The sequence below is a fragment of the Passer domesticus genome, chromosome 14, assembly GCF_036417665.1.
Source record: "Passer domesticus isolate bPasDom1 chromosome 14, bPasDom1.hap1, whole genome shotgun sequence".
NCBI lineage: Eukaryota > Metazoa > Chordata > Aves > Passeriformes > Passeridae > Passer > Passer domesticus.
In genome coordinates this window covers 11,233,391-11,258,761 of record NC_087487.1, presented here as the reverse complement: position 1 = coordinate 11,258,761, position 25,371 = coordinate 11,233,391, and the positions used below count along the sequence as shown (strand labels likewise).

Below are 25,371 nucleotides of genomic sequence, written 5' to 3'. Positions count from 1 at the left end.
TAATTCTAAACTCCCCAGCTACACTCTTAGGGCAAACTATGTTCTCCTATTTTTACCTGCCTGTCCACCTATAAAGAGGAGCTTGAAATTATGCCTACACTCCTCATTAAAATCTATCTTTACACTTAAAGAACTCCAAGAGGATGCCAAGATTATTTTTCTATGTTGCAAATAACAGCTTAAGCTGTTTATTGACGTTTCTTGTAACTGCTACAACAAACACTGTAATTTACAGTTATAGTAATGTTCAGAGATTTTTATGCATATATTTATTGAGTTTCCTACAGCATCTGCTCTCAAAAATGGAAGTAAAAAAAGGGTAAATTAAGTAGCTGGTGGAGAAAACTGATGATTATCACTGTTCACATCACTATTAAAGGAATGCTGAAGCAACCTTCTTACTAAACATCGATTTTTATTAAATGTAGTTAGTGTAAAGCTTTACAGACTGCTTCACACATTTGTCTTCACGCAGATTCTCTTTACATCCAGTCTTCCTTTTGCTCACGCATCGGCTTTTAAGCAGTACACTATGTAAGTGGGATGGCTGACGGGAAAACTAAAACACCCACAAAGAGCAGAACGGTTATTTTCATCAGCTGAACAATTTAAAAAAAAAAAAAAAAAATCCCAGCCACAACACTGAGAGCACTGACGCAGCAGCATGCTGGAGTGTGAGCATCACTGCAGCTGTCATGCATCTTCCCGCAGCTGGGATTTTGGTTTCGCCCCGACCCCTTGCACCGGTCTGCGAGAACGCAGGGCTGCGGTAGGTTTTTCCTTCCCTGCCTTCTCTGGGCAGCACCATTGGACTGATAAGATGCAGCAAGGCACATATGAAAGATAAATCGGAGGAGGGCTGTGAGGAGGAAAAAAAAAAAAGTGTATTGTACAGGGCTCAGCCGGGCCGGGGCGGCCGCAGGGCGCAGCCCGAGCCCTTTAAGCTGCCCACCCTCGGCGGGCCGGCGGCAGCTGGACGCTATTTATACCGGGGCGGCGGCGGGCGCTGGGTGTCCTGCGCGGGGCGGTCCCGGCGGCGGCGGGGCCCGGAGCGGAGGCTGCCATGGCCACGGCGCTGCCCCCCGCACCGGCCGGCGGGAGCCGCTCCGCCAGCCGCGCCGCCGCGTCCCCGCTGAGCCCCGCGCGGCTGAGCCGGCTGCAGGAGAAGGAGGAGCTGCGGCAGCTCAATGACCGCCTGGCCGCCTACATCGAGCGGGTGCGGGCGCTGGAGGCCGACAAGTCGGTGCTGCAGCAGCGGCTGAGCGAGCACCAGGCGGGCAGCGACCGGGAGCTGGGCTGCCTGCGGCTCCGCTACGAGGCGGAGCTGGCCGACGCCCGCCGGGCGCTGGATGACATCGCCATCGAGCGGGCCACGCTGCAGGTGGAGCTGGGCAAGATTGGCGAGGAGCACCGGCAGCTGCACGTCAGGTCGGTGCTCCGGCCCCGAGCAGGCCTCCCTGGCGCCTCTTCGGGGCTGCTGCAGGATGAGGGGAAGGGGATGCTTCTGGCAGGAGCCCATGGGTTGTGGGAGGAGTGCGCGGTGATGTTTCGTGTCCAGGTCGTGCAGGCGTGATAATCCCGAGGGTGTTGCGCTCTGGGGTTAGCAGACGTCTGGATGCTTGTTCCGAAGGTGTGCTGGTGATGCTGCTGGGTACCGCCGATGCTATGGGGTCACATCAGCACCTGCCCGAGATGGAACTCCTGCAGAGCGTGGGGTGCTGGGTGCCCTTGTGGGCTATGAATGCAAAGCTGCATGGGTTTGGCACCACACCTGTGTTTACAAACACTGAAGATCATGGCAAGTATATAGGAAGTTATGGAGCAGTGGAAGGAGTGTTTGTATGGAGTCAGAGTGCATCTTCTTTGGGCTGGTTAGCTCAGACTTTGCCCAGAGGGGAATACGGATAGAAGATAGTTCTGGGAGCAGTATGGCTTACCTGGTCCAGGTTGGCTCTGCTCAGAAGTTTTCCTAGTTGCTTTTAAGTCTGAGATGAGCTGCCTGCTCTTTTAGCTTGACCTTCTTGTAAGCTGTGTGTCCTGAGGCTGGAGTCATCATCTTGGCTAAGCTCACCAAGCCTGAACAAAGGCAATGGAAGTGCTGTCCCATCCTCCAGAGGAGGAAGAGGTGTGTGAGCCCGTGTCCAATCCCAACAAGCTTCCTCTATAGAAATATAGAGAGGAAGAGTAACCAGCAGGCCTGCTAGCCCTGCAAGTTATTGTAATGGCCCGTTGTACCCTCATATCAGTTATAGACTTGTAAAATTTGGATGTCCACAGTCCCCTTACATCTTGTTATAAACCTGTATCAGGGCAAATTTAGGCACCAGCTTCTTTTAATTCCTGGAGGAGATAGTGCCTCCTCATAGACTCACTAGACCTCAAGTAGCTGCTCTAGTTGGGAACAAAACACGTTTTTACTGTCAGCTTCTGTTTTCAGCTGCATAGTTGTTGGGCTTGTCTCTGTCGTGCTGGGTTTTGGCTCACAGATCTGTTTCATAAATCTAACCAGCCACTTGAGTGGACAGTGAGGAGAGGGGTAATGCCTGTTCTAAGACTTTTCTGCTGCTCTTTGTGTTTGTGTAACTCTGACTTTGTTTGTAAAGCTTTAGACTTGGCAGATATGCAGTTCTCTAGACTGTTGGGTTGGGGTTTTTTTCTTTACAGTAACTAGGTCTTAGAAGTGGTTAAATTTACAGCCCGTGGGAAATGATACATGGTACATATTGGTGTCTGAAGGGACTAGACTGAAGTCCTAATATTAATGTGTGTTGTATCTGGGCTGCCTAACTGCAAATGTCTCAGATGACTTGGAACAAACTTTGAGGGTATCGTGTCCTTAGATATATACACCCTTTAAATAACCTGGTGGCTGTTTAACTCTTATAGAATGAAATGTCACCAGATAATTTCCAAACAGCATTAACTATTGGTCCTTATTATTCACTGGTTAAGAGACTCAAGGTTTTTGACAACAATAAACTGATTGCATTTGGTTTTTTCTTACTACTTAAACAATGGTGACTGAAAGCAGGTCAAAGATGTTTAGGGAGGAGGAATTGTAGATAACCACATTGGTTGGATTCAGAGCCTCAGGAAGGTCAAAGCAACTGCAGTAACACAGCAGAGAAAGACAAGACCAGTTCCTTTCTGCACCAGAGAGTGTGGATGTGCATTTCACTGCTGAACAAACACAGTGTAGCAGCTGAGATTGTAAGAATGAATTCTGTACCTGCTCTTGACATCCTTTGGTCTTGACAAACTGGAGTCTGTTTCAAACACACCTGAAATCTTTTGGTAAAATTATTTAAATTCTTCAGATCAAGCCTATGTGACATCCTGATTTACAAGGAATGTGATTGGCAGTGCCTTAAAGTTTTAGCTTGTAATTGATAGTCTGTAGGCCACACTTAGCTCTGGAATGGTTGGTATATGGAATGTGGCAGAGTACTGTAACTGTCACTGTGTGCTGCATAGGGGTGTAAAGTGGTGTTCTGAACCCCAAACTTGGACTTAAAGAGTAGTAAACGCTCTTGTCAAAGTCAGACTTGTTAAATTGTTGCTCTTAAAGATGAAATGTCTCACTCCAGGGTTCTTTGAAAATAATATTTTTCAGGAAAGAATCCAGGAAACCTGAGCCTGGGCTGTCAGATGCTTACATTGGAAAGTGAACTGTTAAAACAGATACTAATGGAATTTTAGTTTTGCACACACTTTGATTGCAGAATGAAATTTATATTATTGTAGGATGAAAGTCAGTATTAAGTAGTGTTACTGACACACTTAATATCATATGTAAGTGGTAGTGGCAGCAGAGACCCCAAAAAGAAGGTGAATAATTAATACCTAGAAAAGAAAGAAACCATAAACTACAGCACATTATTCATTGTTAGTAGTGCTGTGTTTCTCTGAGTCTGAGTAAAGAGTAAATAACTTCTAGCACAACACAGTCAACAAAAGCCTCTGAAGAGCAGGGCTAGAAAAGGCCTTGAGCAAGCACCTGATGTAGCCACATGCCCCAGGCCTGTGCTGGAACCAGCCATACCTGCATCTCTTCCAGCAGATTCTGTGTAACCCTTATTTTAAATTCCACATGATGGAGATTCCAGAATATCCCCCCCAGGCAGCGTGCTTCAGTGGTGAACTGCCAGTTTCCTCTCCCTAACATCTAACCCATGTATTCCTCCCTGCAATTTAAGCCCGGAGCTTCCTGTCTTTTCTGCAATAGACATGGAAAACAGATTCCCTAACTCTATGCAGCAGTCCTTCACGTATTTAAAAATTGTTCTGTCTCTTGTCACTATTCCCTTCTCTAGACTAAACAACCCTTAGTATTTTCCAATCTTTCCTTGCAATTCAAGCTTTCTAAAGTTGATCAATCCTGCAGAGTTACTTTGGACTCTTGCCAACTGGTCTCAGTTATCCACTGGAAAACTCATTGTATGAGTTGACACAACTTTGCCACTTGGCAGAACTGGTGTTGCCAAAATAAATTGAGGACTTCCTTTACTCTTTGTAATCTCAAATACGAGTTTTGAGCAGGGACTCTGACTCTGGATAGTGGGCAGGCAACTGGAAGGATTTTAAAAGTTGGAGCAGTCTGGGGCATTATGACAGTGCTCTTCCCTGACAGGAGCTCGTTGTGGGCCCTTCTCTCACTTCTGCACTGTGGTGCTGAGGGCCACTGAAGAGTGTTGGCCATCCAACCTCCTCTGCGCTGAGGGAGGGGAGGGAGTCACTGGCGGCGCTGGCTGAGGGGCTGCAGGAGGCAGGGCTGGCCGGTGGCCTCCGGGGACAAAGCTCCCTGTGTGCTGCGGGGAGGAGGAGCGGCACGGCCGGCAGCCTGAGCCGCGCTCCGCCCCGTGAGGGACCAGCGCCGCCAGCCCCGAGCTGCCCTCAGGGCCCGGCCGGGGGCGTGCGGAGCCCGGGCCCTGAGGCGCTCCCGGCGGGGCTGGAGCCGCCTTTGCTGCGGGGGTGTCCCTGAGGCATTGTCCGGCCCCGGTCGCTGAGCCTGCCCAGCCCTCGCCCGTGCAGCCGGGGGCCTGTGCCGTCCCTTCCCTCTCCCCCTGGGAATGCCGTGGAAAATAGCTGGCTTCCGCTTGGGCTTCGCACTACGCGAGCTGGAAAATGGGTCAGGAATCTCTCTGCGGTATAACAAATGATGCTTGTCAGAGGGCCCTGTCTGGTTTGTTTTCTGCTCTCATCGTGAGCCTGACAAACCTCTCGTGTCTTTAACCACCCACCCCTCTGAAGGGAAACACATTGAGGACAAATTCTCCCACACTAGCTGCTCTTAACAGAGTAAAACTCTCTCCTGCAGGAATTCCAAAAAAGAAAGTGATTTAAACCTGGCCCAGGCTCGTGTGAGAGACCTCGATGCCCAGCTCAATGCGAAGGAAGCTGATTTAGCAACAGCCCTGAATGAGAACCGGACTTTGGAGAACGAGCTCCGTGAATTAAAGGATCAAGTACTCAGTGTAAGGCTTGCTCTTGGAATCTAAACTTGGTTTTGCTCCCACAGTTTTTGCTTCATTTTCCTCAAATAGTTATTGATATTTAAAAGCAGAGAAGGCCTGGTAACTATGACAGTGACAGGTAGACAACAACCTTGCTGACAGCAAATGCTACTGATGGTGGTTTCCTTAAAACTTCTGTTGTAAGTCCCTGTGACCATAGGATGAAATATTTCTTGTTCCAAAGACAAAGCAAGATGAAATGTTCTGCTATAGTCCCTGTAGCATTCTCTAACACATCAGGGAAGTGTATAATACTGAAAGTGTATATTAATTTGTCACCATAGTCTGTATTTGGAGGATTAAATGTCAAAAAATTTTATTAGTAGGAAGAAGTTTGGAATAATTAGTTTTAAAGGGGAGGAATATGTATGAATAGCACAATTGATTCATCAGAAGTCTACTTTGAGGAGTCAAATTTAGCTGGTGGGATTAAGAGCTGTTCTATATTTGCCTTGTGGGAAATCTAGTCTGCATAACAATTAAATAGGATTCTATCTGCTGCTGGTATTTGGATCCCACTGACATAAGAACTTACACAGAGTAACCCACTTCACTCAACCAGTGTGTTTTGATTGCTGGGGTAATTAAGGTGAATGACCTGTAACAAATTGTCTGTGTAATTTGAAAAAATACCTCTAATTTTGATAACCCTGTTGTCTGTCTCTTCTAGCTGAATCTGTCACTGGAGGATACTAAAAAGCATCTCCACAGTGAAATGTTGAGAAGGGTGGACCTAGAAAACCATATGAAAACTTTGCAGGAAGAAATGACGTTCCAGAAGCGCCTTCATGAAGATGTATGTTTTAGCTTATTAACAAGGCATCTTTTTAGGTGTCCATGATCCTTGGATGCACTTAAAGCCCATCTTAACATTACTTTTTTTCTCTAAAAAAGGTAACTAGCAACCTGTGGCAGCCCATGAGCTCATAAAATCCATCTAAACAGGAAGGCTCAAGAAAGTACTTAACCTTGTGTTAACTGGGATAGTACCAATAGGTGTCTGGGATATGAGAAATTTCTTAGGCTGCTCTTCTGAAGAGAACTTAAATCTGAAATATTATTTGTGTAAGTTCTATTGCATATCTTAGTTACTGTTATATGATTCCAGATGTTTACTTGAAGCCTAAAGTAAGAGAAGAAGTTAAATCTCCTTTAAGCAACTTGTGTTCCCATCTTTCTTAGAGGTGTCTGGTAGCCTTTGTGAGAGAAGTCAGTACATACAACTAAATTAATAATAATTAATAACTTATATATAAATGTAAACTAGCTTGCTGCTTACTGATAAGAATATCAAAGTGTATGGTTTGATAGAGAATTCTAATTTTTCTAACTGCTATTACTTTTTGAATAAAACAAGAATAGGGGAAGTAACAGTGCTTAAAGAAACTGAACTGTATATGCATGTGTTCTAAGTTAAAAAAACCAACCAATCTATCTAGTTCAAAGAATTAGTCTTGAAAATTAAATATTTACTACATTTTGGTTTAAGTAATGTTGGCAGTGAGGTGGAAAAACAATAGTGAGGCAGCAAGGTGGATGTGCCAATCATAATGGATAAATAAGATATGCATAAAGATGAATTACTGTGTACTCAATGATAAATCTGCTTCAACAGGGATGGATTTGTGAAGCTGGTACACTAAATCCAGTTTCAAACTGTATTGGCTTACTTATTCTCTGAGAAATTTCTTCCAGGAGCTCAAGGAGACAAAAAGAGTCCATGAGAGCAAGATAGCAGAAGTAGAATCTGGCCGTCAAAGAGAATTTGAGAGCAAGCTCTCAGATGCCCTGCAGGGGCTCAGAAAACAGCATGAAGAACAAATTCAAGGCTACAAAGAGGAGATGGAGCGAACATTCAGTGCCAAGGTGAGCTCGGAAAAAAATGACAGTAAAACAAAACTGAAGTTCTCTGCACCTTGACATAATTAAGGTCACGCTGGCAAAGACAGCTGATAGATGGAGCTCCTGCATTCACTGCACAGCTTCCTGGCATAAGTTGTTTTGGAATTTCAAAGCGGTGTCAGATTTGACAGTAGGATTTCTGCAAACATTTGATCCCAAACAAAACTGGTTCAAGGATAAATACAGGGAGGGATTAGGAATTGATCATATTTCAGAGTTCTGACAGATTCAGGACCAAGGTGTGTTATGTTTGTATTAAGCAATTTCAGTCTTGAATAAAGCCTTACTTTTCCTACACACCAACTCAGGGAATTCCTTTGGATACCTGTGTTTGTTTTCATGGAAAATTCTGTAAGTGCCTTTTCAAGGAGCACTTTAACCTTTCTTGGGATATCTCAAGATTGAGGTATTTGTAGAGCAATTCAATGCTGCTTGTAAAGATGCAGGAACTCTTTAATAATAGACCTTTTGGGGAAGAGTGATAATAGTTTGATTTGTACTCCCAATATCCTGCAGCTCTATGCTTTGACAAGCAGCTTCTAAACATATTCTCCATTGGTCTTCTGGAGAATCAATTTACTTAATATCCATACAAAGCCCTCATACATTACCAACTGAAATATCCTAATCCAGAAATATTCACTGATTATTGCTGACTTTTTTCTGACATAAATGTCAGACTTGTGCAAACCTCCCTGGAAAGCAATACAGAACTTTCTGACCTGGACTTTATTGGTATCTGCACCCTTCAGTACAAGATAACTATTTCCAGGTGTAATAGGTGAAAATTATTTGGTGTTCCTTCCTTGTTTATAATACATGCTAACGTGCAACTCAGGACTAACAGTGACTTATCCACAGGTGGAGAATGCCCAGCTAACTGCAGCAAGGAACAGTGAATTTGCCAATGCTGCTCGGGAGGAGCTGATGGAAACACAGAAGAGAGTTGATACTTTGATATCTCAAGTTAATCAATATCAAAGCCAGGTTCTGTCTTTATTTGTATAACCTTATAATTATTTTCATTTACTCTCAATTCAAAATACTGGCCTCTTCTCTCTAATTTTCACTTATGGTTTGATTTTTTTTCTCCCTCCCCTTAATTTTAGAATGTTGCTTTGGAGAGCAGAATAAAGGAGCTACAGAATTTGCTGGATTACGATCGTGATCTCCATCGAAGGCGTATGGCTGAAAAGGAGGAAGAAATGGCACAAGCTCAGAAGCAGGCACAAGCACAGCTGGAAGAGTATGAGCATCTCTTAGATGTGAAACTGGCTCTAGACTTGGAAATAAATGCGTACAGAAAGATGCTGGAAGGAGAGGAACAGAGGTGGGCTATGACAAGATCTTCATTATGAGAACTTGCTTCATTCAAGACCTCTACACTAACTCTTTATCCTTCAGCATGTGGGGGGACAAGAAACAAACATCAGTCATGTCATTAATGTAGTAATTCAGTTACTGAAGCATCATCTTCTGTAAATGGCATTTATATCTCACATCTACCACATGGTGTAGTTGGATGAAGTAACATCATAAATCTAGCTGATAAAATTCAAAGGTCCACTAAACATTCCTCAAATCTCTCAAAGTTTTGTGCTGAATCTTAGAGTAATCAAGTTCCATGAATGAAGCTGGGAACTTGGACCAACTCCTGTCTATGCAGACATGGTATCATGTATGGTGAGAACATGAACTCTCAACACATGCTAGGAAGGGTCAAAAACTTAAAATGACTTTCACTAAAGGTTGTGTCTGTTGAGACTTTAAAGGAATATTTAGTGCAGTTGTGAATCTTCTCTTATCAATATAAACCTGCTCTGGACTCTGGGGCTGTCTTCCAAACTAAACAAACCACTTAGCTACTCTTGCCAATAAAAAGAAAATTTTGTATTCAAGACTCTATGGAAAGCTGGGATTATAAGGAGCTGTTAGGCTTGGATGTAGTGGGAGGGTAGGCATGAGAAGAAGCAAAGTATATCAAATACTCAGGTGAATGTTATCTGACTCTCTTCTAGGCTAAAGCTGTCACCCAGTGTAGCTTCACACAGCACAGCAACTCAAGCAGCAAGTCAGGGGCGGCGATACCTGCATGGGAAGAAAAGGAAAATAAAAGAAACCAAAAAGAAGGAGCATAGTGCTGCACTTAAGACTATTCAGCATGTTTCAGCTACTGGAAATATATCTATTGAAGAGATTGATGCAGATGGGAAATTTGTCAGGCTTAAAAACCACTCTGATGAGGTACTTCCATTTTCAAGTCTATAACGTATGGCTGCTGAGGAATGGCTCTGGCTTAGTGACAGACTAGAGAGTGACCTTTTGGTACTGCAGGTGCTCTGTTCCCAGGGCTGTCTGGGAGGTGCTTTTGGGTGGAGGTGCAGGGACTTCTATTATGCAGAAGTTGAACACCTCCAGCTGTTTGTCATCAGATTCAGGCACTGCCAGGAGTACTACTGACCCTGGAGGAACCTAAATAGGGTGCTCTAGTAAATTGGAGAAAAATGGCTTCACATTTGTTGGAAATACTTAAAACAGCTAAAAGGTTGACTAGAGTTGGTGATATCTTATCTATGCAGAGGGTTCATCTGGCCAATTAGTTAATTCTTCCACTAGTTTAGTTTGAAAATCCAGAACTATTAGAGTTCATCATCAGGACTTCAAACATATGGCTTAGCCATTTCAACCTGAAATAGAGAATGGCCCATGAAGTTTGAAGGTGTTCATATATATAAATATATATATATAGTTGGTAGGTGGCCATGGCGAACTTCATTTATCAGAATCTCCCTGGTAAAGAGTATCATTATCCTCCTGTTAATGGAAGGTAAGAATAGGTGTGGCTTAATTTAATGAAGATTTATCCTAAAGCGTAGGGAGAAAACACAGGGAGGCTTTATTGGAAATGTGGCTGCTTCCTCAAAATTGTCAGATACCTGTATGCTACATCAGTGGGATTAAAACGGGCCCATGAGTCTGGAAAGAACCTTGTGCTTGAATTATATGGTCTTGGTCTGTAATGCTGAGAGAAATTTCTTGTCCCACAGGATCAATTGCTACATGGCTGGGTGCTGAGACGACGTATTGGAAGTGTGGCAGATGTTAATTACAAGTTTCCTTCAAGGTTCACTCTTCAGGCAGGCCAAGAAGTTACAGTAGGTATTGGGTTTGTAAAACTACCTCAGAGCTCTGTTCTTATGTTAGATGTCAGTAGAGATTCCTGTAAAATGGAAAACTAAACAGATATTCCAAGTGTCTGAAGAACTAAAGCTCTTATTCTCTGTGTCAGTAGATAGGGGGGAAATCCTTGAAGCAACTTGATCTGAAATGCTAATTACATTTCCTTTAAATCTTGGACTGAACTTGGATCATCCCAGACTGGAGTGTGCTCCTATTGTAAAGAGAATCATTGTATTCTAGGGTTTTTTAGGTTTTCCCATACTCCTGTGATTTGATAAAAGTTGTGTAGAGACTCAGACTCTTGCTAAAATCTTTAGCCTACTCCAGGTCAGCAATGCTGAGGTCATGATTTGTAGTACTAAAATAAATACTAGCACTAAAATCATAATCTAAGTACATGTAGTGGTGATCAAAGAGCTGAACTCTACACTTGCTACTCCAAACTGTGGAGTTTGTTCAACAGATCAGTGTGTGTGTGTGTGACTCCAGGTGAGAGGCTCTTGCACACACAAGTGGCTGCCCTGAGCAGGTCTGTGACTATGGCTTGGCTCTGTGACTCAAATGTTCTGTGTGGCCAAGCAGGGCTAGCTCTACATTGGACAAAAGCTGTTAACTGCCTTTTCTGCACTGTTTTACAATCTTCAGCTAGAAAAACTTTACCAACTATTCTTGTAAGTCCTGAAAAGAACTAACTTGCCAGGAATCACAGTGGTTCAGTTTCTCCTACTGGATGTCTGTGGTATTAAAATACTTAATACTTACATATGTGCAGCTGAATTTTAATCTAACTATAGAGGAAGAGTCTTCAGAATCTCACTGTAAATCTGTTGCAGATTTGGGGTGCAGCTGCTGGTGTTAGCCCAGGTCCTAGTGATTTGGTCTGGAGGTCTCAGAAATCTTGGGGAACTGGAGATAACATTGGTGTTACACTCATCACAGATAATGGTGAGGTAAGTGAAATAATAAAATGCTTCTGTCCTAATGCTAAACCTGTTTGTGCTTAATTCCTGTGGGATCTTGGTGGCAATTCAATTGTATTCTAGGAACTTGCAGAGAGGAAGATAGTGCTTGTACCCAGAGAAGAAGAAAGTGAGCAAGATGATGACTATGAAGAAATAACTGGAAGTGAAGCAGAGTTTGCATCTCAGGTAAGCTGCCTGAAGTTTAAATATATGCTGTCAGCAGAGTCATTCAATGGCCATTTCTTTCCCTTACTAAATGAAAATACTTCTCCAAGTACTCTTCATATCCCGCAACTCTTAATGTTTTTCTTGATGTCAGACCAAAAGAAGAAGAAAAAAGAAATGTTGTTTGGTTTCATGATAGTGGTCCCTGTGAGCATCCTTAAGCAGGTGAGATGCTGAGAATCATGCTTGTCCCCTCATAGAAAACTTGCTTCATCAGTAGTGCTGCAGTCTCTGGTCCCACGTAGGATGTAGCTTGCATGGCTTTGCATCAGAAATGCAACTGAAGTTCTGCTTCTTCTCTGAGTATGATCAAACAGTAGCATTGTTTGCTATCTTATTACTGACACACTGAAAATTCAACCTTTAATATCCATTTCATCTACATATCTGGCTGTGAATTAAAGCTGTTATCCCAAGAACAGAATGCAAACACTAACTCTTTCTGTGGGATGAAGTGACTTGACACTTGTCCTTAAATTGCCTGCAAGACAATTTCAGTGTGAACTTAAGGTCAATACACTTACAAACTTTTGGCTACCAACTTTCATGGTGTAATATCCTGTGCAAGACTATCCAGCCGCCTCAAATGTCTTTTGACTGACCAGAATACAAGTCTGAACTGATGCATTTTGGATGCTCCTACTGTACTTTGATATACTTTTAGCTATCTTTAATTGCTGAAATGGTCTAAACCAACTAATATGAGGGCTTTAAGTTTGTCCCAACCAAACAATTATAGACTGTACTTGACTCAAGTTGGCTTGTGTCTTGACCTGAAACAGTACTGTGGTACCAACTCCAAAGCCTGAGAGCAAGGGGATGCTTAGCTAAAAACTCTCTCCTTCCTGCTGACAAATGTTCAGCTGCTGCAGCTCTTCCTAAAACTGACCCCACATAGTGACAAGGAGGAGTTGCATCTTACTGCACTAGGTTAAAGCTCCCACTACCATTTCCTAGATATTTTCATAATCTGTCTGAAAACTAACTTAAAAGTACCTTAGTACTGTCTTTCTGAAAAAAAATAATTTACCTAAACAGGCAGTTACTGCCTGCTGGTTTTTTATTTTGGTTTTTTGTCCTTTCTAACAGAAAATCTGGGTAAATAGCTGTTATTACAATACCATATTTGTCAGTCTCCTGACTTGCATGCACATTCTTGTAATATTTTCAGTCTCGCTGAAGGATGGTGATACCCTGTTAAACAGGCTATTGAGAAGGTCTATAATGCTGTTCTGCCCTTTGGCTCTTAGTGATACAAGATTCTTTTCACACTCCCAGTAGGGGCCTCTCCTCAAGGATGGCTTCTTTTTATTTTAAAAGGCATTTTTTAAATTTACTTATATGACTTGTTTAATAATCAGCGATGGAAAGCAAAAGTAACTTTTTTCCTTACACTTCTAATCTGTTTTATCAGCAACTTTACAGTACAGTTGTGTGCCATTTATGGTAAGAATCAATTCTAATACTTCCAATCACATTTTACTGTCATTCCTGTCTGCTGCCTTGGTAGTACTGAAATGGCTGCTTAGTAAACAGAAGTCAACTTGTCACGTGCAGTAAAATAATGGTTAGAATGCATGCTGTGCTTTAAAGGCAGGCAGTGTTCCCATGTTTTGCTTCTGCTTTTACCATCCTAACGAGGGCAGCAAGTATCTGCATGCTACATAGGTTCTGATGCTTGGCAAGAGAGGAAGTGATGGGCAGTTTGACAGCCTTTCATTTAGGAAGGTACAGGCTCATATATTGCATGGACTTAAACACTTGTGTAGTACAGTTAACGTACTGCCTCTTGAAAATCTGCTTTGCTTTATTAACAAGTAATGAAATCTACAAAGTGCTGAAAACCCTACCTGCCTATATGAGGATCAAATAGGTAACCAGCAAGAAATATTAAGCTTGTATACATGCTAATTAGCCTAATGTTTTCATGTTTTCTCTCTGCAGCAAAATGAAGATCCCAGCTGTTCTGTCATGTAATGTGGACAATAATCTGAAAACACATCTCAGTCCCAGGTGACACAGACTGTATGTGTATTGATACCTTCTGTCATATCTGGAATTTGGAACTCGCGTATTCCATCTGATGTCTTTGTGAGAAGCATTGTCCATAACATGATGGAATTTCCTGCCTTCTGATTACTGGACCCTGGCCTCGGATTCACTGATACAAAGAGCAGTAGAGTACAAGCTCCATGTGAAGTCGTTTGTACTTTTACACAAGGATCTGGTTTCTGTGACCTGCTGAAACAGAGAAGGGTACAGAGTTTACAAAGCTTCTAAACATGTGCCCTAGAAGGAAGTTAAATACTTGACAATGAACATGAGGCTGCCTCAGCTTTCTCAATATTCTGACATGGAGTTCTCCAAAGGTAATTTCTCTTTCCAGCCTGAGTGGGAAACATGGGACTGATCACACCTTTGCACCTTGAGCAAGTCTAAAGTAAAAACAATGTCCTGAAGAGTGATGAGTGGTCTGAAATGTTTCCTGCTCAGATCCTGATGAAGAGATACATAAAACTGGTCTGGATCACTTCCTACAGTGAAACACTTTAGAATTAAAAGCAAGTTGTCAAAAATATTCCTGCCTGTTATTAAATGTACTGTTTCTATAGTCTAGCACCTGGAAGTCTCTGTTTCAGTATTGTATATTCCTAGGTACAGTGTATCACAGCAGAGCTGTGCCAGCCTTAACTTAGACAAATGTATCCTGAAAATGTGAAAAAGCATCTCATTCTCACAGAGCAGGTACTGTGACCTGTGCTGCTGGCACTGCTTCATTGGTCCCAGCAGCTTTCTAAGGGGCTAGAGAGAAAGATATGCTAAGTCAAAAGTCAAAGCTAGAAAGCCCCAGCTGTAGTGAAAAACAAATCAAACTCCCTGCTCTTGGAGCCCTTATGTGCTGCATGCAGGCTGCAGCTGTGTGTCTAATGGGACAGCTGGGGGAGAACTGGTTATGGGCCACTGTGCAGCTCCCTGTCACTCTGGTAGCTCTGTGCTCCATGGCATGCTGTCCTGTAACCCTCAGGAGGGGACAGTCGGCCTCGGGGCCACTGCTGGCACTCTGTCTCTCCTCCAAACTGCTCCCCTGCTGGCCCTGGGAGAAAGGAAGGGCTTTGAGCCACACGAAGTAAAGTTCCACCTGAGAGCAGGAGGGGAGGGGAGCAGCTGAGCCTGCAGATTTCTCTCAGTGCTGGAGTAGTGTTTTGACTGTCTTTTACCTTGCCAAAGTGTTCCGTTCCAATTCAAAACCTGCTTTTTGTGAGGATGCAGGTGCTAAGGTGAGGTTTTCCTTCTGCTAGCTTAAACTCTTATATTATTTAAAAGTTCTGATTTTGAGACATCAAGAGTAGGTGCTGGTTTAAGACTTGGGTTTTAGCAGATCCAAATTCTTTTTCCATCTCAAACAATAGAAATAGCTGCTGCTCTAACTTTGCTGTATTTATCTTTATTTCTTAAAACTTTTTTAACTATTGAAGATATTTTTCATGTATATAAAAGCACTCTTGGATTTAAATATTTGCAGATTAAATAATAAAGGTCTGTCTGTTCAATGATTTCTGTTGAGTGGTTCAAAAGACTTCAAAGTAATAAAACTAGTGATTCTAGGGATGGCAGAGTGAAGAAACCTTCAGCAATGTACTCTGCTCTCCTGTTCATCACTTACTTCAACTGCAGCTGAACTGCTATGAGCTTAAGAGGAATCTTCAGTAGACAACTTCCCTGTAAAAAATTCAGCTCTCTTTTCAGAAATTTGTCTTGTATGCAAAAAACTGGCATCCTTCTCCAGGGCTGCTCACTTTGGTCACTACTACCTTACAAAGTGATTCTATCTGCATTGGGATAAGTACTTCTGATGCCAGACTTCTTCCTTAATTTTGAGGCTTTTCTTTATGTTTTTAGTTATTACATGTCTTTTCATCACTGTCTATTCTTCTTTTTCTTCCTTTCCATCCCTTTCAACTAACTATAAGAATATATACTCACCCCTTTGGAGTTCTCTACAAACCCTATGGAACTAGCAGCAGTTTGTACTTAGTTCCAAGGACCTTCTCTCTTTTCCTTCTGCTAGAAAAAGATGTTAACAGACATAAATGCAAAACAAGCAATAGAGAAGTAGCAAGATTATTAAAATTGCAGGGCAGAGTTGTCATAAAACTAATACTTTCTTTATTCATGCATTGTTTTTGTCACTGAAAGCTGATCTATTCAGCAAAAGTGGCCTCCTGCTCAAACAAGTGCCAGAACCATCAGTACAGAAGCAGCAACCACTTTTCTTATCCCACAGAAATATTTATTCAGTTTGGTCAGTAAATTATACCAATTTTCAACGCTGAGAACTTGTACTTAGTACAACATCATCTTAATATTGACAACAACCACTTTGCCTTTTGTCAACATACAATGCAAAAGAGGAATTAACGTGTTCACAATAAATTATGGTGTGAGAGATGAAAACAGCTCAAGGACATCAGTAACTTAGGAACTGGTTACAGTTAGCTTCACTAACAGTATTTTTTAAAATGGTTTTCAATAGTAAAATCATTGCAGCCAAAGATAAAAAAACCCACATACAATAATAGCAAGGAAATGCGTTTTTGGAGCAACAGTGAGCTACCAGTAAACACTTCATACAGTGATCTTCAAGGCACAAAGCAAAAAAACTGGGTATGGGTTTTTTTGCAGGTTGACAAATCAGGGAAGGTGAAATTTTTTTGAATATAAAATAAATACGTTTTAAAAAGACGCATACAAAAGTCAGTAAGTCAGTCAAATAGCAAGGCTTTCACAGAATGCCACACTGACAGAACATTTGTGAATCCATTTCAGTCATGAAATCATGTTCACAGCTCGAATGACACGATCACTGAGGCAAGGGAACTATCACTTCAACATAATTAATGGGGAAGAAGCCAGACTCTCCATTTAACATCCCCTCATACCAATTCTCATCAATCTGATTGGTCAAAGTTATGATGTCCCCTTCCTTAAATCCAAGCTCGCCTTCATTTTCTGGCTCAAAGTCATAGAGAGCTTGGCAGCAAGGCTGATCCATGTGCACTGAAGAACCTGCCCCAGTGACAGAAAAAACAACCACATTAATTGAGCTTCACAGCACCCCACCAACCCCTAAGCACAAAACAAGGGGTCACAAATGCAGCCCTGCTGTCATGTCAACAGCAACAGCTTTTCCATTGCTTTTATTCATTAGCATCTGGTGCTTCTACATATAAAATGCAAGATTAGTGACAATAAGTTTAATACATAATTGTTCCTTTAAGTTCAGATGCTACTCCTCTTTCATTCCTAGCTGCCTTCCCTCTCCAAAGGATGTTTATCTCCATCTGCAGGTTTGAGTAATCAGCTGTCAAACCCCATGTGCTCTCTGTGGAGCAGCTGCCACAGGAATCGGAAGGGCAGGAGTGGAGGAAGCAGAAAAGTCAACAGGGGAAATGACAAGGAATTCTTTAAACAAATGGCACTGCAGCCATTGGTCCTGTGGGAACACCTACCAGGGGCAGGGGCTCCTGCTCTGTCCTACAAACACAGCCCTGCAGCCTGAGGCACAGCCCTGGATTTTCACTCCACATGTGCTGTGGTAGGAGTGAGGTTCCACCCTGACCTGAGCAGTGACAGTTCTGGGTTACTGCTCCCTGAGCTCGTGTCCTCCACTCCTTTATTTTACACATCCTCCATCTGAACTAAGGCAAAGGCTCTGGTAGGAACAAAGGCACCTCACCTGTCAAATTACTTTAGGGATGAAAACAGTTTTCTGATACACTATCTATTCTCATGATTTGCAATGTTTATCCTAAAAAAGATCTTAAGTTCAAATCACCCTTAAACATTTAAAAAAAGTTAACCTTGTTAACTTGTTAATGCAGTAAGTACATTTTTTTAAGATATTCTTATGGAGGAGTATTAATTAGCTTGGACTGGTGGTACCTATATATATGTAACATTTGTATTTATGAATAATTAGAATACATTTTATTAGAATAATGATGTTCAAATTGTAAAGCTCAGCTCTGTGATCAAGGACTAGTCCATGGTTCAACTGTAGTTCAGCCATAACAGATTTTTTAACAACATATGTCATGTATCCAAGTAAAAGTCTGGTAATTTGAAATATATTTATAAATGAAGAACAGGAGAAAAAGCTTAATGTTGCTGTCTTGTAAAGAGGAGTACCACACCTTATAGCATGACACCTCTGGAACACTAGTACTTATATTTAAATTATTTATTTCGTCTTATTGGGAACATTGCAGCAATACTCAAATATTCCAGTCTTGAGTCTCCCAGCTATCCTTTTTTACTGGGTAAACATGCAACTGGTAATGCAATACAGATATAACAGCTAAAATGGGAAAAATGCATTTTAACTTGTTAATCATGGTAACACATAGGAAACTATTAAAGAGTAACTGCTCAGGAATTTTCTAGACAAAGGAATTAGAAGTCTCTAAAGGAAACCAGCTGAGACCCAGTAGTGATCACCCAGAGAAAACAGACAGGTGAAAGCATCTTTTTAACTGACAATAATACAACTGGGGGCAATATCTGCTGTGGAAACTGGAAAGTAGGAATAGCTTTTCTCTTTTGTGGGTATATTTTACCCTTGATAGCAACAGAAGAGAGCTTTTATTTATAACAATGGAAGAGAAGTGCCAACAGAGACTAAGTAAACCTTCCCAGAGCAGCACTCTCACAAAGCCAAGCTCATCCTCTGGAAGGTGCAGGGTAGTGACAAAGTCCTACAAGAACCAGCTGCATTAGAGCTGCTCTAATACACTGGTACAGGTGAAAGCTTGGTGTCATATATTTGCTGAAGGACTCCATGCAGAAAAAGAGATGATGAGCCAGCTGCCCAGCACAAATGGACTGATTGTGTTTAAAAATAGCAGAGTTATTTTCAGCCTTTGCCAAGGTGGAAGCGGTACCAGCTCCCCGGAGCTGTCAGCAGCAGAAGGCGCCGATCGCGGTCATTGACAGCGCTGCTGCCTGCAGCGCCGGCCCCGATGGGGCTGATTTGTCACTGCAGGCCAGTTCATTTCTGACAGTGAGCTACCTGATCAGAGATGGAGCACATTTGGTTCATTTTAAGCTCCAAAGAACTGCAAAGAAACGTCTGGCAGCCTGGGAAGGTTTTTAAATAATGGCCACAGCGAGCACAACCAGCTTCACTGCAGGCTGTAGGATCAGTCAAAGTCTTCATTAGAGTCAGGCAGCTGCTGCTACTGTGTAATGCAGTGAGACAAAGCTTCCATGACAAAGGTAAGGGGGCAGCACTGCCTGACACTCTGCAACACACACTGCTTAACATCACAGAACTGCTGGCACCACTCCAGCCTTTTGCTGTCTACTTGCACAAATGTTGCAGAGATTTCAGCTAAATAAATTGCGCTCTTCTATTTCTGCCAACGGGGTTTATGTTAATTTGTGACTCCATATGCACCTCCTTTATTTCTCTAGTTTACATCTCTCTCACAGTCAAAAAAGAACTGTCATTAATTTCCAGACCACTCAGATCTGGACAGCACAAAATCAGGGTAAACAAGAAGCTGTCTGTGATTCCTGGAGTGTTACAGGATGAAACCAAAATGCCATTCAATGATAGTTTGGGTTTTTTGTTTATTTTCCCCAAAGGGAGAGTGTTACTGCCTGTACCTGCATCTACTCTGCCTTCCATATCACACTGTGTACATCAGGTAGCAAGACAGTACTTTAATAATCACAAACTGGAAGCTTCTAAGGTAATTAATTCCAGTTTCCCTCATAGCTGAAGTGAGTAAACACTTAGATGCTTATGCTAAATTCCAGCATGTGGCAACCAGATCCATATATTTCATATCATAGTCAAACCTGACAAACAAACTCAGTGAAAAGCATGATGTAATACAGCAATTGAAGAGTTCTAAAATGAGCCAGATGATGCTCACAGCTGCGGCTCATTAATGAGGATAACAATGAATTAGAAATAGAGAATTTTTTATCTGCATTTACTCAAAGCAGCCAAATAACTCGCAACAACACAAAAATTAAGTTTATGTGAATATAGCCCTGCAAAAGTGTGTGAGTCCTAAGTAGTAAATAATCCTCATATGTTAGAGACTATACAAAGGAAAACAGTATTTCTGCTCCAAGAAGCTGATAGTTGAAAAACTATTGTGGAACATGGGAGAAGTCATTTCCATGCTCAGAACTGTACCATGGCAGTTGTGCTGAATGTGTCACATCTGGCTCTGAACTGCCCTACAGATCTCCATGGCTTTGCTGAGTACCAAGACACTACTTACCCTGAGGGACACTATCAGGAAAATTAAAGATCTGCATTTTGATAGGTTCAGTATGGAAGTGGGCTCATCTCATCATACAATGTAGTTATCAAGGAGACAGGGCAAAATAATTTTATTCATGAGGCGAGGAAAAGCTGTTTTGATATGTAACATTACTGATTGTTACTAACACAACTTTCAAAAGTTGCCTTTTTTATGAAATCAGTGCCTTACCAAAGAAAAGGGTCCTAAGCCTCCACCTAAAGTACATAAAGTACTTCAGTTCATACTTTGTTGCATAATTTAGGGGATAGTAAAGTTATAAGATGGTAAAAACAGTAAGGGTGGGAGTCATCTCTGAATTTTACATAGCTAATATTTGAGATCCTGTACATTTATGCTCTGACACTGTGGAGAAAAATTAGCACCTGGAGTTACTCCAGACTGTGCTCAAACACACCCACTGCAGGCATCTGTCTTTGCAAGAAATGAACTGTTTTCTTCAAGTGCCTCTCCCTCTCTCTCCTCCCACCCTCAGTGGCAATTCAGAGACCTAAAAGACCAAGGAGAATGCCACACCTAAATTTCAGATGGTGAGAGTCTGTTGAGAGGAACCCTGATTCACAGCTCTGTTTTGAAATCTGGGAAGCAATCTGGAGTCAGATGCACTGATACTGATGCCTGATGGATCCATTGTTCTCATGGTACCAGAAATACCTCAAGCAACAATTTGGCTAAACATCTAGAGACACACTAATTCTGTGGTGACAGACTCACCTGATGATTTCATGGAAGAACTATAGGCAATCCCATTGTGCTGCTGATTATCACCAATTTCCAGAGTTGTAGTTATTACAGGCTTTGGCTTAAATTCACGCTTAGGCCGACTAGATGCTACATTTATTCTGTAACACAGAGAAGAAGAAAGAGGTTTACTTGCAAAGAAAGAAGGAAGAAATACTTACAGAACTTAAGCTCAAGTAAAGTACTTTGCTGTTTGAAAGGTGAAGTAAGAAAATCTTCTGCTAGTTGTGGTTTTAGACTTCTTTTGGTTGGTTTGTGTTTTGGTTTTATGGTGTTGGGTTTGGTTTTTTGGTTGGTTGGTTTGTTTTAGGGGGGGAGTGTGTTTTTACTAAAAGCTGCTCAATTCTCATGCAATACTTGAATTTCAACAAGTCCCTAATTTATTTAAAACTTTGGTCCTGCTGACAAAGGCATAAAGCTTAACATCCTGAGTCTGAGAAGTGATGAGCACCCACAGCTGCCACTGAGTTCAGCATAAGTTGCAGGAATGAGTTCCCTGGAAAGCTCAACTGTAAATGACATATGGAGAAACACATCCAGGACAGAGGTCCAGGGACTGCATCTCACACACAGCCTTTTTATTAGGGAATACAGGAAAAAAAACATTTAGCCAGCAAAACTGTCTAGTACCCCTTGCTGTGTGTGCCCCAGGAGAGAGCTCCTTGTCCCCCTGCCCCCCCAGCTGGGAGGGCACAGGGTGCCTGCAGACACAGCTGCCCTCATGCCAATGCTCACAGCCCCCACAGCCACCCTGAGCTGAAAGCCTCACACAGTTCTCCTGACCCTGCCTACAGCACAGCAACACTCAGGTCCCTGGTAACCTGAGTGACACACCAGTGACAGCATTTCCCCCTTTCCTTAGGCTGACACAAAGTACCTGAGCCTTTCTTATGTGTGTTAAGCACAGCTCTGTTCCTGGCCAGCTGGCTGGTTCCTTACTGTGCTGCAGAATTTTGTTATACCCCTTAATCTCAATAAAAACAGGCCAACTTTCAAGCAAATCCTCCAAAACACAGCTCAAAGTATGCAAGTTGAAATAAACCTCTAAACAAAGGGAGGCTGTCCCATGAACCACCACAGATGGGAGAGACTCTGCACACACTCAGAGCTCCCTGGGCAGATCCTGTGTTACATTAAAGTCTCCCAGCACAGCAAGGAGCTGCCAGGTGGCAGGGGTTTAAAGCCATGGAGCTCAGTCTGGCACAAAGCACAGCAAATGTGCATCTGGGAGGTGGTGCTACAAGATTTGTTGCTTCAGTAACTTTCCAACATTGTGAACCTCAGCTGCAGAAGAGGTTCAGCATTTTCTGAGGGGTTCTGTCTTACCGGTTTTGCAGCTTGCTCTGCAGGTCCTCCAGAATTTCTGTGGATTGTTTATGGTAATCTAGTGCTGCTTCTACAAACACAGCCAACTGGCTGACTTGTTCTACCTGAAAGACAGAGGAAAATAGTTGTAAGGGCTCTGCAGTACATTCAGCAGAAGGAAAAACAAACAGATCATTTAAAACAGACCTGGTATCTCAAAAGACCACAGTACCTTGCAGAGGTTATTGGAAAAGAGCACATGTGATTCTATCAAAGAAACTGCCAGTTGGAAACTGAACAAAACTGAGGTGTAACTTCTCGTTCACTAACTCAGGGCTGGGTCCTTGAGTCATTTCCTTTCACAATGTGCAAATCCCTTCTGCTTTCAACTTCCAAGCCAGCTGTCTGTCAACACCCAAGCCCAAAACATTAAAGAGGACATGACCCCTCAGCAGGTGAAAGTGGAGCTTTTCTGATCAATGCTGGAAGAAATTACACTCTGACAGCTCTTATGACTCAGACCCATTAGTGTTTATTATCAATGTTTACAAAGTGCAGTTCTGAAATGATCTGGACTTACCTCACTAGATGGCAGCATTTAAAAACTGATAAATGAAGCATGATTTATCTACTTGGATTTAAAACATATTAGCCAATCATTCAAAAATATGAATGATGAGGAAAGGGAGAATGTGAAGGAGAAACACAAAACAAAATATTTTTATTCATGAAGTAACAAATAATCTCATTCCCCTAACACAAGCTGAAAAGTTCAAGCTGTATGGGGTATGGAGCAGTTACAGATATTTTTCTTCTTCAAGACAACATTAAGAAGACAGACCCCAAGAAGTCTGACATCTTTCCATTCCATCATGATGTCTTCAGACATTGGATCATAAGAAAATATCTGAGTAAACTTTCTACAAATGTTTTATGGACCCATGGCAGTTTTGTGTTACACTTTGTCTGCTTTTACTCAGTTAAAAAGATCATGAAAAAATCTGCCAGGACTATAAGAGAGCCAAACACTGTCACATAGCACAAAGAAATTAAATGCACAGAACCAAACCAACAGCTGAGACAATCCCATCACAGTCAGAAGAGAGTAATATAAACAGCTGAGGACAACACACAAAGTGCCTGGGGTTTGGATGTGTGGTCAGAGAAAATGGATAAAGGACTGTCCAAACAAGAGAACTAAGAGCTAGGAGAAATATGGAGTTCTGGATTAGGAGAAGAGAGAGAGAAAGAGAGACTGGGAAAGAGCCAGAGAAACTTGAAGGACTAAAAGCTACTTAGGAAGATGAACCTGGGACTGGTTGTGTGGGAATGGCAGAAAGATGGATCTGATAAGAAGTGAATGCAACAGTGTCAATGTGGGAGGTCTGGAGCTGGCTGTGCAAAAACCTGAGAAAGGTGGGGATCAGGATTGAGCCTGGGAAAGGCACCTGGCAAGATGGCTGGGAACCAGAGCTCAGAGAACAGACTTCAGGGCAAGAAGACCAAGAGAGGGAAACACTTGGGGAACTGGAAATGATCAGAAGGAGATGATTGCAGTTAAGATCTCCACAAACACAGTGAGACCATTTGGGGTTAGACAACAAGGCTATAATGAGAAGTTTTGGGAGGACAGACTGGGTCTGGAGGGGGAAGATCACAGAGTTTTATTTAAACAGAAAAAATTGGAAATGGGTACAGAAAAAACTTCAGAGGGATATCCAGTTCACCCCTTCCCAAAGGCAGAATTACTTACACTAGAATGCATAACTCATCTGTTTTCTAGTGGCTGAGCTAAACCAGTTGAATTCCTGCACTCTTTTATCCTTCGTTTGGTGCTCTGACTAATGATAAACAGCACCTGAAACATTTCTCAGCTGCCCATGCAAGACAGAATTGCTAAACACACATCCACTGCAACCAGGCAACTGGTAGAGCCTACAGTGGAACAGTGCTGAAATTGTTGATAAGAGCATGTTCCAGCTTTTTCTGCCCTCATTAACTTACACTGGTAAAACAGCAAGAGGCTTAACTGCCTTTCACTAAACACTGCTGTAACAAATGTGTCCCACTAACAAACAGTTCAGGAGCTACAGGCTGGGTGTGCAGAGAGAAGCTGCTTGCAGTTAAATCTTTCCACTTCATAGCTCCTCACTGTTGCAGTTTGCTCACAGAAGACAGCACACTTTTTACTTTGTGTGTTTTCTGTGATGCTGCATCGACAGGAGAAGACAAAACTGTGGAATAGGCCCAAATAGGTCCAGCTCTCTTTTCCTACAATTCCATGATTATGCAGGAGAAAGCACATCCTGCTATTCCTCTGTGTGTGGACAGAAGAGAGGATTATCCTGAATGGCCACAGCTGCTCCTTATTTAGACATAATTTCATGATGGACTTGGACTCTGAGCCAAAGTCCACATATCTGAGCCCAAGCCACAGACTCACTCTATGGACTCTGCAGAGCCAAAGAGTAATAGTAACGATTTTCCGAGGTAAAATCATTCAGAGACTCCACATCAGCAGGGAAGTTTTGACTGTAAGTGAGCTAAAATTCAGAAACCTCAGAGGGTACAATGCCCTTGCTTAGATTTTCAGCAGCAGGTCTTGACCACAAAAGTTTCACAACCTTCACTCTCTCACCGACCAAGCTGCATTTTACTCTCAGCTAGTCCTACTTGGCTACTCTGTGGCCATCTTGTCTGAGTCATTGTATCTCCAGAAGAAATTCTTGAGTTCTCCCATTCTCTGCCGTGCATTATGCTCTTCTCTGACAGGGGATTTTAAATTGGGAAGAAGCAAGAGTTTCTGCTTTCAGACCTTACCTCCTGTGAAGGATGGGAGTGGTTTTAACCAATCCCACACATTTGCCCCTCCAGGATGTACTGCAGCAAACAAAGATGCAGCACAGACTTACATCATTTTCTAAGAAATTGAACATGCTTCTTTCAGCCAGTTCCTTTGACTCTTCAAACTTTTCTACTGCTTGTTTAACTTCTTCATCTGGTATCTTTCCAAAACGCTTTTTTTTATAATCATAATCCAAGCGGCGCCCTTCCAGTTTCTTCAAGTGATGCTAAAAGAGACAGAACATTTATGAGAAGGACCAAATGGGACATGCCCAAACAAACACATTGTGATCTCAGGAAATATCACCAATGGATGAAAATATATGCAGACTTAAAGAAATACAAGGCTCAGAGACTTCT

General features: G+C 42.3%; 2 protein-coding genes across 7 annotated transcripts in view; one reads left to right on the top strand and one right to left on the bottom strand.

Moving 5' to 3' along the window:
- Nucleotides 1-639: 639 nt before the first annotated feature.
- Nucleotides 640-15,336, top strand: LOC135280801 (lamin-B3-like). 6 transcript variants are annotated; one of them, XR_010347635.1, is made up of 13 exons: nt 1,027-1,428; nt 5,318-5,474; nt 6,184-6,309; nt 7,209-7,379; nt 8,277-8,402; nt 8,525-8,745; nt 9,434-9,659; nt 10,463-10,570; nt 11,429-11,545; nt 11,639-11,743; nt 11,877-11,947; nt 13,197-13,228; nt 13,727-15,336. XR_010347635.1 is itself a non-coding variant. In XM_064389083.1 (12 exons), exons 1-12 carry the CDS (start codon nt 696-698, stop codon nt 13,797-13,799), a joined length of 1,536 nt encoding a protein of 511 aa, XP_064245153.1. In that variant the 5' UTR covers nt 640-695; the 3' UTR covers nt 13,800-15,336. The 6 variants fall into 6 exon arrangements, 5 of the variants coding, with proteins under 5 accessions (XP_064245153.1, XP_064245150.1, XP_064245151.1 ...); XM_064389083.1 differs by lacking the exons at nt 1,027-1,428; nt 11,877-11,947 and adding an exon at nt 640-769; XM_064389080.1 differs by lacking the exon at nt 11,877-11,947.
- A 715-nt stretch (nt 15,337-16,051) lies between these two features.
- The window catches only part of SH3GL3 (SH3 domain containing GRB2 like 3, endophilin A3), a 39,653-nt gene continuing 30,333 nt past the window's right edge, over nt 16,052-25,371 (bottom strand). The window contains exons 6-9 of the mRNA XM_064389088.1: nt 25,080-25,238; nt 22,189-22,292; nt 20,836-20,963; nt 16,052-16,849 (exon numbers count right to left, since the gene is read on the bottom strand). Of these exons, the coding sequence (XP_064245158.1) occupies nt 16,644-16,849; nt 20,836-20,963; nt 22,189-22,292; nt 25,080-25,238 (597 nt within the window). The 3' untranslated portion in view covers nt 16,052-16,643. The remainder of the gene's footprint in view (nt 16,850-20,835; nt 20,964-22,188; nt 22,293-25,079; nt 25,239-25,371) is intronic.

What these genes read in the sequence shown, in the direction of transcription:
- LOC135280801 (XM_064389080.1), top strand. Translation starts at nt 1,064, where the DNA reads ATGGCCACGGCGCTGCCCCCCGCACCGGCCGGCGGGAGCCGCTCCGCC. An exon ending in TTAAAAACCACTCTGATGAG is followed by an intron (nt 9,660 to 10,462) that starts GTACTTCCATTT and finishes CTTGTCCCACAG; the next exon opens with GATCAATTGCTACATGGCTG. An exon ending in ACAGTTGTGTGCCATTTATG is followed by an intron (nt 13,229 to 13,726) that starts GTAAGAATCAAT and finishes TTCTCTCTGCAG; the next exon opens with CAAAATGAAGATCCCAGCTG.